Source organism: Camelus ferus, chromosome 1 (genome assembly GCF_009834535.1).
Source record: "Camelus ferus isolate YT-003-E chromosome 1, BCGSAC_Cfer_1.0, whole genome shotgun sequence".
In the NCBI taxonomy this organism is placed as follows: domain Eukaryota; kingdom Metazoa; phylum Chordata; class Mammalia; order Artiodactyla; family Camelidae; genus Camelus; species Camelus ferus.
In genome coordinates this window covers 11,252,795-11,267,330 of record NC_045696.1, presented here as the reverse complement: position 1 = coordinate 11,267,330, position 14,536 = coordinate 11,252,795, and the positions used below count along the sequence as shown (strand labels likewise).

Genomic DNA, 14,536 nt, shown 5'->3' with positions numbered 1-14,536 from the left:
GCTAGCTGAGCATGACAGAACCCACATTCTGGGATGAAAACCATGTACAGTGTTCTACACACATGCATTTACAACAGTCTGTAAATGCCACGTAACAGGTCCTGACACCAGTCTCCCACTGCTCCCTAAAGGACTAGGGAGTCAGTCCCCTTTTCAACGATGGCTGAAGAAACAAATTCTGGGTAGATCCTTTCTGAAGCCTCTTTTTTGGGTCCTGTGCAATATGGGCTGGAATGCCCGTTTCTTGCTTCAGGACCCTCATTTCTGTTCATGGGCAGTGCTTTGCCAGGGCTTGGTAACCAGAAACAACAGCATGTGGCATTTATAAGGAATATGGGAGCAAGAACCCACTTCCCAAGGAAGAGGTTTTAGTATGTGGACATACAGGGCAAGTAGGAAAAAACAACAAAAAACCCACAGCATTCCAATGAGCTCCCATGCAAAGCCAGAAAAGCCAAGCTACCAGGCTTCAGGGAAACAGGTGGCCCCAGGGGAGGCTGGCCCACAGTGTGGGAAAGGCCTCTGTCCTCTAAGTGCCACAGCAGCCACAGGGAGGACAAAGCGGTCCCACGTGGGCCCCTCGGGGTGAGCAGTGTGGGAGCCTCAGAGCTGCCTCTCCCTCGGCGATGGCAAGGCCACCCCTTCAGTGACATCACAGGCAGAGGCCAAAGATGCGGGCTGTGCCTTATGAGACACGACTGCTTCCTGGCATTTATCTACTTCCAGATGTTTCAGCAAAGACCATGTGATACAAGCGTGTGTGAGCTTTCCACCCACACTCCAGGGATGGTTAGTTAACTTCATCTGACCCTACCTGGAAATAAAATTCCAGGGTGGTGAGTTTGCCAGAAAAGGCTAATCAAAGGCCCGCACTTAGAGGAGCCACAAAGGCACTTGGGCTGTTTATCTCTCAATCCACAACAGAAGCTTGGTTAGCACTGTGGAAATTATTTTTCACTGGTGAAATGAGTAGTTTTCAAAATGTTTGGATTAGCTAGAAATCCTGGCCCAGAATGAACACGGTAAAAGGAACTGGGGAGCCAGACTGCCTGCCTCTTTGGAATGGCCCTGAAAGTGATCGTTGGAGGATTCTGTTACCCGTGCAACCAAAGTTAGCTGGATCTTATTGTTAAAATGCTCTCCCATCTGCTCTAAATGAACTTTGACACAAGTGCCACTGAAGCACTAAAAGGACAGACCCTTGGGACTTCATCGAGCCTGCTGAGGCAGGATGACTGTCCTGTTGCCAGTAGGTGTCGAGAGACCTGGAGGGCTTGCTAATTTCAGATTATTAGAGGCTGCTGATGACCTATCGAAAAGAACTCAGTAACTGTCAGTGATCAAGTCAATCTGACTCAGGACCTTTTGCTATGGTAACTTTAAGTATTCTCAGAAATCATCAGGGAAGAGCAGAAGCTGAGTTACTCACACGCGCTGAGTACTAGTGTTATGTGGCCTCTTCTGTACTCAAAAACAGAGGGGGGGCTGGGGAACCCTGGGGTTACTCTGTAGGCCTGAGCAGGCCCGCCACTCAGCCACGTCCTGGAATGTGCGGAACTCAGGGCACCAGGATTTTTGAGCTCAGTTAAATAATTCAGTTTTGTAAAAATCAACTGTAAAACATTTTGCTTTAATCTTTATTTTCTCCCTGATTATAAAAATAACATGCGCTTACTCTAAGTCCTACATTATAGAAAACTGGAAAGCTGAAAATATCCCCAGAATCCCACCCTCAGAAATGACTACCACTTTGGTAAATATCCTGCCAGATTTGGGGGGCATACAGTAGCAAATTAACAGGGTAAGTGGAATTCTGCGACTACTAGAATACATGCTGTTCTGCTCCTGTGCAAGGTTTCAAACAGTCCTGACAAGTGACTCAGCTGATCAGTTTCTCCACAGAGCTGTACGCATTCGTTTCAGAGAAGAGTCAACCACATAGTGGGTAGAAAAACCTCTAAGATTTTCTTACCACTCAATATTAAATATTGTTCAAAGTATTAAAGATGAAATAAAGTTTAAAGAAATAGGAAATAAAGTTTAAAGAAATAGGAAATAAAGAATAATGAATTTGGTACAGAGAAAACAGTCTAGAAAATCACAGCAGTTTGTTATCCAGACAAAAACCCCTAAATGCCACTTCCAGCAAGTATCACGACTTTAAAACTGGAATTTGGGAAACAATCCTCCTTCTACCATCAGGTACAGCCGGGAAAGTAATTTACGATTCTTCTCATTTGACCAGTACAAGAGAATACAATGTACATGCCCATTCAGAATTCTTTCCATTCGAAGTGAAGTAAATTATAACAAGAAACGCTACGTGTGAAACAACTGTCCACCAGTGGAAGACTCCAGAAGGGGGACTTGGAACCGATTTCAGCTTTTGCAACTGGTAAAGGACAATTTTGATTCAGCCTCCCACAGCTTTGTTTGTAATGCTTTCAAAACATCCTCCATCTATTGGATTGAAAAAAGAATACAAAAAAAAAAAAAAATACATATGATTAAAATTATACTTGGTTAAATATGATTAAAATATATACCATTAATATAATTTCTGAATGTTATGGATTACACATAGATATTCAGTGTTTATTTAATGGAATTCTATTTATATAAGACATACATCTATTAACAGTAGTTCTCAACCTCTAATCTACAGCTTTTTTATACATTCATCACTCTCTTGCTTATCTGGCAATGAGATGTTAACAATCAATAACAAGGTTATTTTTACCATGTGAGTTGAATCAAAGGAAATATTGATTTCATTAAAACATATTTCCATTTTAATAGTTTCAGAATATATATTACTTTGATTTTAGCATGAAATGTCTTCTTTACTATTATTTTTTTTATAAAGCTTTAGCATAATTTGTAATCTGGCTCCCAAAAAATCAACCTTACCAACTGAAATAAACAATTAATAATAAAACAAAATAAGCACTCTCACCAGGAAAGTGCTAAGATCAAAACAGAAGACATTATAAGCATTATTTGTGGAGAAGCTCTTGTTCACTGACTGGAAGTTGTTCATACAAAGATACAAAAAGTGCAGAACAAAATTACCTGCTTTAGAGATTTTTCTATTTCAACTCTGCTTTCAAGATTAAAAAGCTCTTTATCTTCTGACACAATTTGCTTTTCAGAGGACCCTAAAACATAACTAAAGTATAGTACAACACAAAGTTAAAAGATGAAATGGGAGTAAATATAAAATTTATGTAATATTAAAACTCAAAATGTATTAAACTATATGTTAGTACCAAGTAAACACATGAAACAACTACTTTTGTTCATAGCAACCTACATAGAAAGTTATACCACAGGAAAGCATGCTTTTCTCTGTAACAGCTTTGTCCAGACAGCCCCACATAGTTCCCAGTATCGTAAGTATTTCATTATTGGGAATAAACTTGCTCTTTAGTAAGCTGGGCGGCAAAACATACAAGGCTGTGTGTGTGTGTGTGTGTGTGTTTTGTAAACGGAGGTACTGGGGTTAAACCCAGGACCTCGTGCATGCTAAGCATGAGCTCTACCACCGAGCTATTTCCCCCTCCCCCAATCATACAGGCGCCCCCTCCATGGGAGGCAAAACATTAACACTTACAGTTCAAAATTCTATTTTACAGTTTAAAAAGATCCTTAAGAAGCCACTGCTGTTTTGCTTTATGTAACTTTTCAGGAACATGTGCATTTTCAAATTTGACTTTCAGTAAATAATTTGTGGCATCAACTCCTGATTTCCCAGATTTGGGCAACTGCAACACTTGTAAGTTATGTTTGGCTTCCCTCTCTGGGATGATGAGATGCTGTGATTTAGAAAATGCCACACGAGCAGAAAAACTGGCCTGGCAACGGGAGGAAAATAGGCCCAGCTTCGGTAACCAAATAAATCTAAACAGCAAGGAGGAAAGTGCTAGTATTTCTCAAAAGAAAACTTGATTCATTTGCATTTCTTTAGTAGTCTTTCATCACATGTGACAATTCCAGTGTGTCACTTCTTTTGTCAAATAAGAACGATCTTCTCTTGTAAACCCTATTTCTGAAAAATGGCATGGGAAGCAAAATTACGGAAGGCAATTAACATCCTATTCTGAAAAAAAATGAGATGAGGGGAAAAAATGAAATGGCAATGAGCAATTTATAAAGTTGCAAATAAACATTACAGACAGCATGCACTTCTACCACAAACCAGGTTCCTTGACATTAAAATTCTGCCCCAAGAGGTAACTACCTTAAATTCAACTGTTCAGGAAAAAACTGCTTCAATACTATGACCCCCTGTGGGAGAACCTCCCACACGTTTTCTTTTACACACACCTGCATCACTTTTCGAAGTTTTGTACCAACCCTGCTGGACTGAGAGTCCGTGTCTTTCATACTTGTACTCTCACTCACTTCATTTTCACAAATCCGGGTAAAGTTCTCATGGAGATTAAAGGAAACAAGATTTGTTTGGGCCTGGGTCTTCCATTTAAATATTAAAAAAACAAGACAGATGTGACCTCTCTCCAGGCAAGCCTACATGCTTTACAATAATGAGCAGTACTTGCTGTATTATTCTTTTGTGTAAGGACGGTAAAAAGTTTGAAGATTTTATAATTTTGATCTAAACCTATCTACTTTCAAAGAAGGTGGCAAAACTGCAGTTATCAAAGAATAATTAAATGAGAAATTATAATGTAATAAAAATACTGTTTTAAATTTTTTGAAGAAAAAAACTAAGAAATTCAACAGGAGTGACAAAAATACCTCGAGAAATGCAAGTGTGGACACTTTCTTTTCTTCTTAAATTGTTCTTCTTTCTGATTTCTTAGATATCTTAAAAGTCTTAAGAGTTATATCTTCTCCAGGATAAGTGAAAATACATTGGGATCAATTGATTAATTTTGTTCCCCATTTAAAAAGGCTAATAATTAGATAGCCATTAAGACATCTGTCATCAGCCCCTGATTCACCTTGTCTCCTAACACTTTTCAGAAATCTTGAGAAGTGAAGGTACTTCCTTGCATCTCTCAAGAAAATAAAAAGCACACAATCCTTCACTACTTTCAAGGAAATAGTTGGACTGTGTATGTCTACTTTTCCAGAACACCAAAGGGACTTCTCTCCTGACCTATTTTTGAAACTCCTATTTCTTCATGATATTCTAGGAGGCTAAAAAGTAGAGAAAAAAATAAAATGGGCAAAATATACTGATACACACAGCTGCTTTTTAAAAATCCTATTAAAATAAATATCTACTACAAAAAAACTGAACAAATTTTTACTCTGAAAAATGTTCTCAGTGTTTTCTCCTACAATTTAGAATGACAGACTTTTCCAATACCAAATAAATCAGGTGCAAACAAACAAAAAAAATCACTGGCTTTGTCAGAAATTACTACTTAAAAATTGTAACCAGTGTTGATTTAATTCCAATGTTTTCATACCAGTTTCTCTGCAAAGAACTTTGAGAGTTCAGTTTTGAGCTATTCACTTATATAGCAAACTTACCTTTCAATGGCTTCAACACTGAGGCAAAACAAGTCCCTCTTGTAGTCTAGATCCTCGGGTGTGCATCTGTAAACGTAGCCAAGGCTGAGCGAACACCCCGCGCAGTACAAAGGCTCCAGAATGCTGCAGCACAGAAACGCCACAGCGTCAGCAAAGCAGCAACTGGTCAACAAGATTCCACTGTTCAGATCCAGAAACACCTAAACGGTTAAGTTGCTGAAGTATGTTATCCTGACCCTCCTAAGTCACATATATAAAGAAGGAAAAAGTGACAGTAAGATGCTTACATTGGAAATGCAGAGTCACCTCCAGGCCACACTGCCTTAAGCACTAGCGACAAGGGGCATATACAAAAGTGGCAAGAAGGGAGTACACTAAGGCGGTGTTTTTCTAGAATGTAAGCACCTCAATCTGGTATTAAGAAAAATTATCTACAATCTGGAAATAAGACAAAAAGATTCTACATGCCCTTTTAATGTTATATTGTGCACCAAGGATCATTAACACTCTGGGGCCAGGGTAAGCAAATTTTCTCTGTAATGGTCCAGAGAACAAATATTTTAGGCTCACAGGCTAGCTGGTGTCTGTCGTAACTACCTGCCTCCACCAGTGCATCACAGAAGCCACCACAGGTAATACACAACTGAATGGACCTGAATGGACAGTCTGTGTTCCAGTAAAAATATATTTACAAAAAAAACACAAAAAACTGGTGCCTGGCCCACGAGCCATAGTTTGCTACCATGGAGGTAACATTGTTTGGTTACTACCTACTATTGATTGGTGCCCAGACTCTCTAAAGTTAGATGATGACTTATAGAAAGAAAACTGATAAGTTACAAATCATTTTAGCCTGGTACAGATGCAAATGTTTTCCATTAAAAAAAAAAGATAACCCCAAAGGCTGAGGTTTTACTGTCCTGTAGGACATTAACTACATGTGTCCTATAGAGTATCCTCCTCTAAACCAACTTTGCTATATCCTGGTTCCCTCACTAAGGAGTTAAAAACACCTTGACATGTGCTCATTACGTATTTGTTAGAGATGACTTTTTAAAAATTATTCTTTGATACTAATTTTTTTTAAGTTTTTCCTTTATTTTATTTTACATTTTGCAGGAGGAGGTAATTAGGGATTGATTGATTGACTGATTGATTGATGAATGGAGGTACTGGGGATTGAACCCAGGACCTCATGCGTGCTAAGCACACACTCTACTACTGAGCTATGCCCTCCCCCCAGATACCAATACTTCTCTATCAACTACAAATATGTTCCACAGAGATAATTCACAAATATTTCACTTGATCCATCATTATTTCTCCACAACACTGTTCCTTCATTCCCAATATTTCTCAACTCAGGTTCTGCAAAATTGAAAATATTTCCTCATGTCAATTCAGGTCTTCTTTAGCACTTAGAATCTTCTGTCTCCCAAATGCCTTGTCTAATTGACCCAAATAGAAATACCCATACAAAAGTTACAGTTCTAAGACATAGCAAATTGATAACTGGAGATTCAAATCTAGTAATGATCATGATAGTGCAATATATATCACAAAAGGTAGCTGTTATTCCAAAAGTATTATAATTCCTTTGGGTATGTGAGACACTTTTAATAACTAAATAGCTATTTCTGCTATCAAGCAAATTGGAGCTAACCAAGACTCAAACAGCATATTATAGATTGCATTACTGTTTGCCTAGATACTAAGAGACAGTCTTAATTGCTGTGGCAACATACAGAAAAAAGAACAAAAAACAAAATGGATCACTGCCTGATATTATAAGCTCTCATTGATGGTATAATTAGATAATATATCACAATCATATATTAAGCCTTTATATGGGCTTTTATAAGCTTCTGTTATTTTTTTTTCTTGAAGTATAGTCAGTTTACAATGTTGCATCAATTTCTAGTGTACAGCATAATGTTTCAGTCATACATACACATACATACATTCCTTTTCATATTCTTTTTCATTATAGGTTACTACAAGATATTGAATATAGTTCCCTGTGCTATACAGTATAAACTTGTTGTTTATCTATTATATACATAGTAGTTAGTATCTGTAAATCTCGAACTCCTAATTTATCCCTTCCCATCTCCTTTCTCCCCTGGTAACCATAAGTCTGTTTTTTATGCCTGTGAGTCTGTTTCTATTTTATAAATAAGTTCATTTGTGTCTTTTGGTGGGGATGGGAGGGATTGCAGATATATGTGATATCATATGGTATTTTTCTTTCTCTTTCTGGCTTGCTTTACTTAGAATGATGATCTCCAGGTCCATCCATGTTGGTGCAAATGGCGTTGTGTTATTCTTTTTTATGGCTGAGTAGTATTCCATTGTAAAACCATACCACAATTTCTTTATCCAGTCATCTGTTGACGGATGTTTAGGTCAATTATGTTTTTATATAAGAAATAGAAAAGCATTTTAATAAGCCCCACAGAGGAATCCTACCTATACTACCAACAGTGAAAGGAAAATTTGCTACATATCAAAACTAGTGATTGAGACCAGGCCACTATACACAATTACCAAGATTGTGAAATGATATCTAACGTGGGTGTCATCAGACAAGAAAGGATTCTTAGATAAAACTAAAACACAAAATAGACTGATCAATGCATAAGACTTTTATTCTGAATTATCAAAGTCAGACTGATGCCACTAAAGAGTGCAGGCAAACCCATTCACTTCTTGAGAAGCAATGAAGAGATGGCAGTCTCTGTTATCACAGCATCTTTCTGCTTTCACAGCTGGCAAATATTTGGCCAGCATTCACCCTTGTCATTTATGGAGAAAGCAGTGCCAGAAATCATAAGGTGATTTTAGACAAGGAATGAATTAGCTTGTAGGAAAATTAGCAAATGACAGAATCAGGGTGAATAGAGGAAAGAGAGCACTGCTACCTTTACAATGTAATTCCAAAACCCACAAGTACTCCTGTCGACCTTCTGCAGAATGGCTCAGGCAGCTATTCAGTAGGATAGCTCTATGAAAAAATTCATGAGCATCCTAAAGCAATAAGGTATTTCCCGAAGTGACCTGTGACGCTAGTGAAATTCAAGACAATGGAACACGGCATAAAGGACGTGTTCAGGGGATACAAGTAAACAGGACTAAGTAACACTGGTCCAAAGACTGAAAGTCAATTCCCTTTTCAATTCTTTATCAATCCTAATTGTTAAAAGAAGTCTCAGTCTGGTGCTAGAATGTCTTTAGCTTGTATCTCACAGCTGCAAATCTTTTAACAGTAAGAGAACAGACCTCAGGCTCAGAACCAGCCAGGGAATAGTATCTCAGCTAGAATTTAATAACATTTGTTTTCACTGTAATTATCTTCACAGTTACTTTCTGGTTACAGCAAGTGATACCCTTATGACAGTAATATAAAGATTCCTTTTTTTAAAAATTGTGTCAATTTAATGAAAAATATTAAGTACATGATAGCACAGCTATCAGAGATAGGGCAAAAATGGTAAAGGTGACATCAAGGTGACTAGAGTCGGGAAGCAGAGAAAACTTTGCAGGAAGCAAAGAGAGATAACAAAGCATCATCCTAGCTTTTAACTGATTAGTCCTGTATCCTTAGTGAGTTCTAACCTCCCCAGGCCTCACTTTCTTCAGCTACAAAATGAGAAATGACCTAGCACTGGGTTTTCCAAATCACCTGAACGCCAGCAGTACAACTGCTATTACATCCACATAGTACCTGTCCTATCATGAATTTAATTCTCCTTAGGTAAAGTAATTTTAATTAAAATACACTTTATTTGAATAGGACTCTCTAGCATTATTAAAGATGAAAACCCAATATTTTAAAATACACTTAAAGTATACTTATGATTATTAATTTCTGTTTAATTGCTTGTGTACCACTTATTTACGTACAATGGGCAGCAATTCTGTAAGGCAGAGCTTCCCATTCCATTCGCTGAGGACGCCACTTGCGGCAGGTGGGTGGGAGGCAGAGCCAGATACTGACACTTCACGCCTCAGGGTGGCAGCACAGGCCCTGCGATTGCTGGAGCCCCACGCTGTTCCTTCCGCAGCCTTGTCTGTTGACCTCAGAAGGCCCTATGTCTGTGTGCATGTGGGAATGCACATTAGCATTTTCTTTGATTGTCATGACATGAAGAAGGTGGGGAGCATTTGTCTGAACCATCTTTTGGCTCTGAGATTTCATGATGCAGGTATTTTCTTCTTCTATTTTTATTTTCAATTTTCTTCAGCACCAAACCCAAAGATCCAAAAAGGGAGTGTCAGAATGTGCCTTGAGAAATTTAGAAACCCTTCCATCTCATCTATAAGTAGACCACCACCACTCAAAAACTGATATATCAGAACGACTGATTTTATACTGATCACTATGAAAAAGTTTTATCCCAAATCCTACTGCTAATGATCTTTTTAAAGATTTTTATTTCAAAAACATTTTCTCTAACATATATATTCACACCGAAAGCCTTACTCACCAACCATTTTCATTTTGACGTTTGGACAGTATCTGTTCCTTATCCACAGAAACGTTACAGGAAACAGCTAGAAAGAAGAAAGTAACTACTTACTAATGCGGTTTGTTGTGATACATATGAAAACATTTAGAGAACTTCTATTCTACACAGATTTTATTTATTTACTTTTGGTATTGTTACAAGCCTTTTGGGGGGGGGATGGGGGAGGTGATTAGGTTTATTTATTTAATTATCTTTTAAATGGAGGTACTGGGGATTGAAGCCAGGACTTCATGGATGCTAAGCACACACTCTACCACTTGAGCTATACCCACCCCTAGAGAACTTCTAATTCAATTTTCATTTTAGAACTCAGAAGGCCAAAAAAAATAAGGGTCCAAAGTCACATACACACAGGGGTGGTTTAAAACTAAATGTACAGGTCTTCTGGAAAAAGATGGCAGAACAGAAGTTATTTCCTTCCCATCCCATGAACTTAACCAAATGAATAAAATTAGGGGATGAAATTCAATTGACAATAAAACTTGGAACAACCAGAACCTCAAACCACAGACTACCAAGAATATTCACCAGACAGTAAAATTGGGATGAAAACCAAGGAAGACGATAAAAGCCTGCATACACATCTCTAGATCTCAAACACAGAGCTCATTTTTCTAGAAGTAATTGAGAGGGTCCTCAGGAACCCAGCCCCAAATCTTTTAGACCACAGCTTGGACAGGGGTCACAGATGAACCCTAGAAAAGCAGGAAACATCCCCGGGGGACCCAAGTCCAGGATACATTAGAGGAGGGGGTGGAGGGACATGAAGAAGGGACATCAGACCTAAAACGGCCAGAGCAGACTCTTGATGTCACCTCTTCCTAGAGTCCACCTTAACTGGGTAAATCCACCTCCATCTACCCGGTGTCATCCTTGATTCCTCATCCCCTGGCCCTGCTCCCCTACATCCACTCCACTCATCAGCCCTATCAATACTACCTGACAACCCTCACTCCACCCCCACACCACCCCCACCTCCCCTGCCCGGACGACTGCACTAGCTCCTGACTGACCTCCCCACTTCCACGCTTATTCTCCTCTTCAGTGCGTCCTCCAAAGAAAAAACTGGGTCATTTCACCCTCCTGCTTAAACACCTCATTCACTAGAATAGATTCTACAGAACAGCCTACAAGGTCCTGAATTTTCTGGCCCCTTCCTTTCTCCTTAAATCTTATCTTTATTCTACTATCCGGCCACACTAGCCTCAAGGCCTTTGCACTAGCTGCTCCCTCGTGCCTGGAAAAAGCAACGCGCATGACCCCAGAACTGAACATGCAGCCAAGCTGACATTCATGTACAAAGACAATATAATGACATTTTCAAGCACTCCAACTTGAAGTTTTCTTGGGGATGAGGAGACCACTGATGACGATTAATCAAATAAACAACTCAGGAATGAGACAGCTATTAATAAGCTTTCCTATTAATAAAAGTCCTGGAGTTGAGAAATCAGTTCATAGAAACATTAAGCCAAATGATCAGGCTATGGCTACAGAAATGTTATAAATCTTGACAAAGTAAAAATAATTAAACTAACTCAAATTGGGGTCGCGGGAATAGAAATTAATCTAAAAGTTCATTTCTTTACCTTTCTTTGGGAGGGAGGAAAGATGAAGGGGTGTGTTAAATTGATTTCTCTAAAGCTGACAAAAAAATATATATATATACACACATACATACATAAAATATATAAAATACTTAAATTTTAAAAACTACTAGTATAGAACAACTGGATAAAAGAATCCTATTTTAATAGATAAAACAAAACAAAGGAAAGGGCCCATGTGATAAAGATGTAAGTATGGTAAAACTGAAAACTTAACACCAAACGTATTATTTCTTAAAAAGTCGTAACATAAACTCACCCACCAAAATAAAGAACTTCTCCTACTGTATCAAAAATCCCAACCGAAATACATACATGCTGTTCTAATGGTGGCAACGCTGAAAAAAAATTCCCCTAAATAAATACTAGGAAAACAACAAAGCAAAAGAACGCTGGGAAAAACCTACAGATAACTGGTGGAGCCAGTATTAGAAGCTAGAACTCCGACCTTAACTCTTTTACAACAACCTCCTTCCTCTCCAAATTTTGATGGGATTATTTACTGAAAGCTTTCACTGAAAGTTTCCTACTTTCTAAAAAAAACAATTTTTATAGCACTGTGTTCGGTCAACTCTATGGTTTTAACACGTCAGACTGTAAAGGCGTCCGTTGATAATAAGGTCTGAGTAATCAACACTGACATCCCCTGCAGGAAGCAGGTAGCTGAGCTTAATTTCCTAAATAAACTGTTAACAATATTATTTAACGAGTAACAGCCTGCTAATATCTATGAGGAGTAAGACGCTACACCCCAAATGCTTCAGCCTAATTGGTCTTTGTTCCCTAACTAATGCTCAGGACGATGCTGATTCCTCTGCTGCTTTTCTGGGATGGGGGACCCCAGAGAAGGACCTGTGACTCGTGAGCCCAAGATGCAGGGGTGACCCTCCATCCCTTTATCTGGGACAGTTCACCCTCTCTGGTTTTTCTGCTTTTAAAGACCCTGGGCAGCCCGAAAGCCACCTCCGCCTCCTCCTGGGCCGCCCAGGTGCGGCACACCTGGAAAGAAGGTGGCCCCAAGGCTTAGGGCTTCCGCGGCCGGAACTCACAGCGCAGCAGGATGCAGTTGGTGTCCTCCTGGCTCGTCACCCAGCTCAGAGAATCGCCCAGAGGCCGCCGGCAGCGGGAGCACAGAAACACCAGCGGCCTGTCCTCCTCCTCGGCCTGGCTCCGCAGCCTCCTCGCGCTGCGTCCTTTCCGTGCAGGCCACCGACGCGTCCCCGCTCACGGAGCTCCACATGCTCGCCCACTTCTGCAGCAGCTGGTGGCGGCCCGAGTCTTCGGAGAGCCGCTTGCCTAACAGCGAGGAGTCACTCCACTTGCCTTTGTCGCCACATGCACAGCTAGCAGAGGAGCATCCTTTGCAACAACCCGGAAACCAAGCACCCGCCATTACCTACAAATTGCCCGCGCCGCGGAGAGCCGCGGGAAAAAAGAAAAAAACAAAAAACAAAAAACCTTGCGCATGCGCGCGGCAGGGCGCGGCGGCGGAGGCCGAGAAGGGGCTAAAACCTGAGGGGCGGGGCCTGAGGGAAGACTGATCGCGGGCCGCCTGGTAGCGCGCATGCTCGCCGTGGAACTGGGCCTGAGCCGGGAGTCACTGCACCTGCGTCAGGCTTTCTAATCCCACGGAAATGGAGGCTGCTGGAGGTTCGCCTGACGGGCTATTTGGCGAGGAGAGTTGTCGCTTGTATAGGAGGAAAGCGTGTTTGAGAAAATTACGCGCCGCAAACTAAGTCACCAGCTCCTTACCGAGACCTTCACAGTGGTTACTAAAGCGAATACGCCGGCCACACACCACCCAGAGACAGGAGTTGGGGCACACTCCTGCTTTCGTCCCTCCTCGAGATGCTACAACCCCTCAAATTTAAGGTGCCCGAGTCACTTGGGAGCTGATTAAAACATAGGTTTTTGGGTCGCACCTTTAGATTCTGGTTCAGTAGGTCGGGGGCGGGCTCAAGAATTTGCTTAGCAAGCTCCTGGGTGCTGCAGATGCTGTCGGTACCGGCGGGGTCACTTCTGGTTGCCACTGCTCTAGTTCGTCCGCCTGATTTCCTCGAGCTGGAGAAATCAGGGGTGGTTGGGGAACCACCCTGTCACACGTTCCTTTGCTAGAACAAGACTCTGGAGAAGGCCCCAGGTCACTCAGGCTAGCACTGCAAGGAAAAGCTGGAGAAGCGGGAGTAGGCAGCGGCGGTGTGGCCGGAAAGCTTGTAAGAGCCTCCCCTGCCTGGATCTGGGAGCCATTCAGCCCTTACACGGAGCAAGCATCCCTTCTGGGCAGTAAGGACAGCTTTCCTCAGCTGCCCCAGAAAGCCACTTCCGACTTTAAAGCACCACAGATTGAGGCGGGAAAGGCTGGTAAAGAAGGGACCAGCTGCCTCACAGACAACCTGGCAGCGTATCTAGGAAGAAAGGTATCCCCAGGGAAGACACTTGGGAAGGTATCTGGGAATAAAGGAGTCCCTTGCTGTTAGGACCCTTTGGGTGTGCCCTAAGTCAGTGCCCACTTTGCTTGCTCAGATAAACTATTTACAAAAAATTTACTTCCAGTTTTCCTGCCTCTGGCCACTCACTAGCAGAAAGCAAAAGCTTTGGACTCAAAAGCCTTGGGTTGACCTACCCCTCCAAGAGGTATAACCTGTAGGAACCTGTGGAAAGGCTACTTGCCTTCCCTGAGTTTAATTATTCAATACACCTGGGGTTGTTAAACGGGGATCAAGTGATATAATATGCATGGAGATACTTTATCTCTAGCACGCTGGGCCCATGTTAATTAGCCTCCAACTAGGAGACAATGCTTCAAATATTTTAGTTTTTATTTCTCCCATAGAATTTCCTTTTGTGGAAGCAAACCTGACCTCCCCAGACTTTTGTTTTCAAGCACAACATCTCTGG

The 14,536-nt window shown here is 40.9% G+C and overlaps 1 protein-coding gene across 1 annotated transcript; it reads right to left on the bottom strand.

The window, feature by feature from the left end:
• Positions 1 to 873: 873 nt before the first annotated feature.
• On the bottom strand, positions 874 to 13,118 carry MIS18A (MIS18 kinetochore protein A). The gene is given in 6 exon segments (XM_006187500.3): positions 874 to 2,460; positions 3,073 to 3,169; positions 5,503 to 5,625; positions 9,990 to 10,056; positions 12,688 to 12,808; positions 12,810 to 13,118. Coding segments are annotated over 6 exon segments (711 nt in total). The 5' UTR covers positions 13,032 to 13,118; the 3' UTR covers positions 874 to 2,379.
• Between the last annotated feature and the right edge of the window lie 1,418 nt (positions 13,119 to 14,536).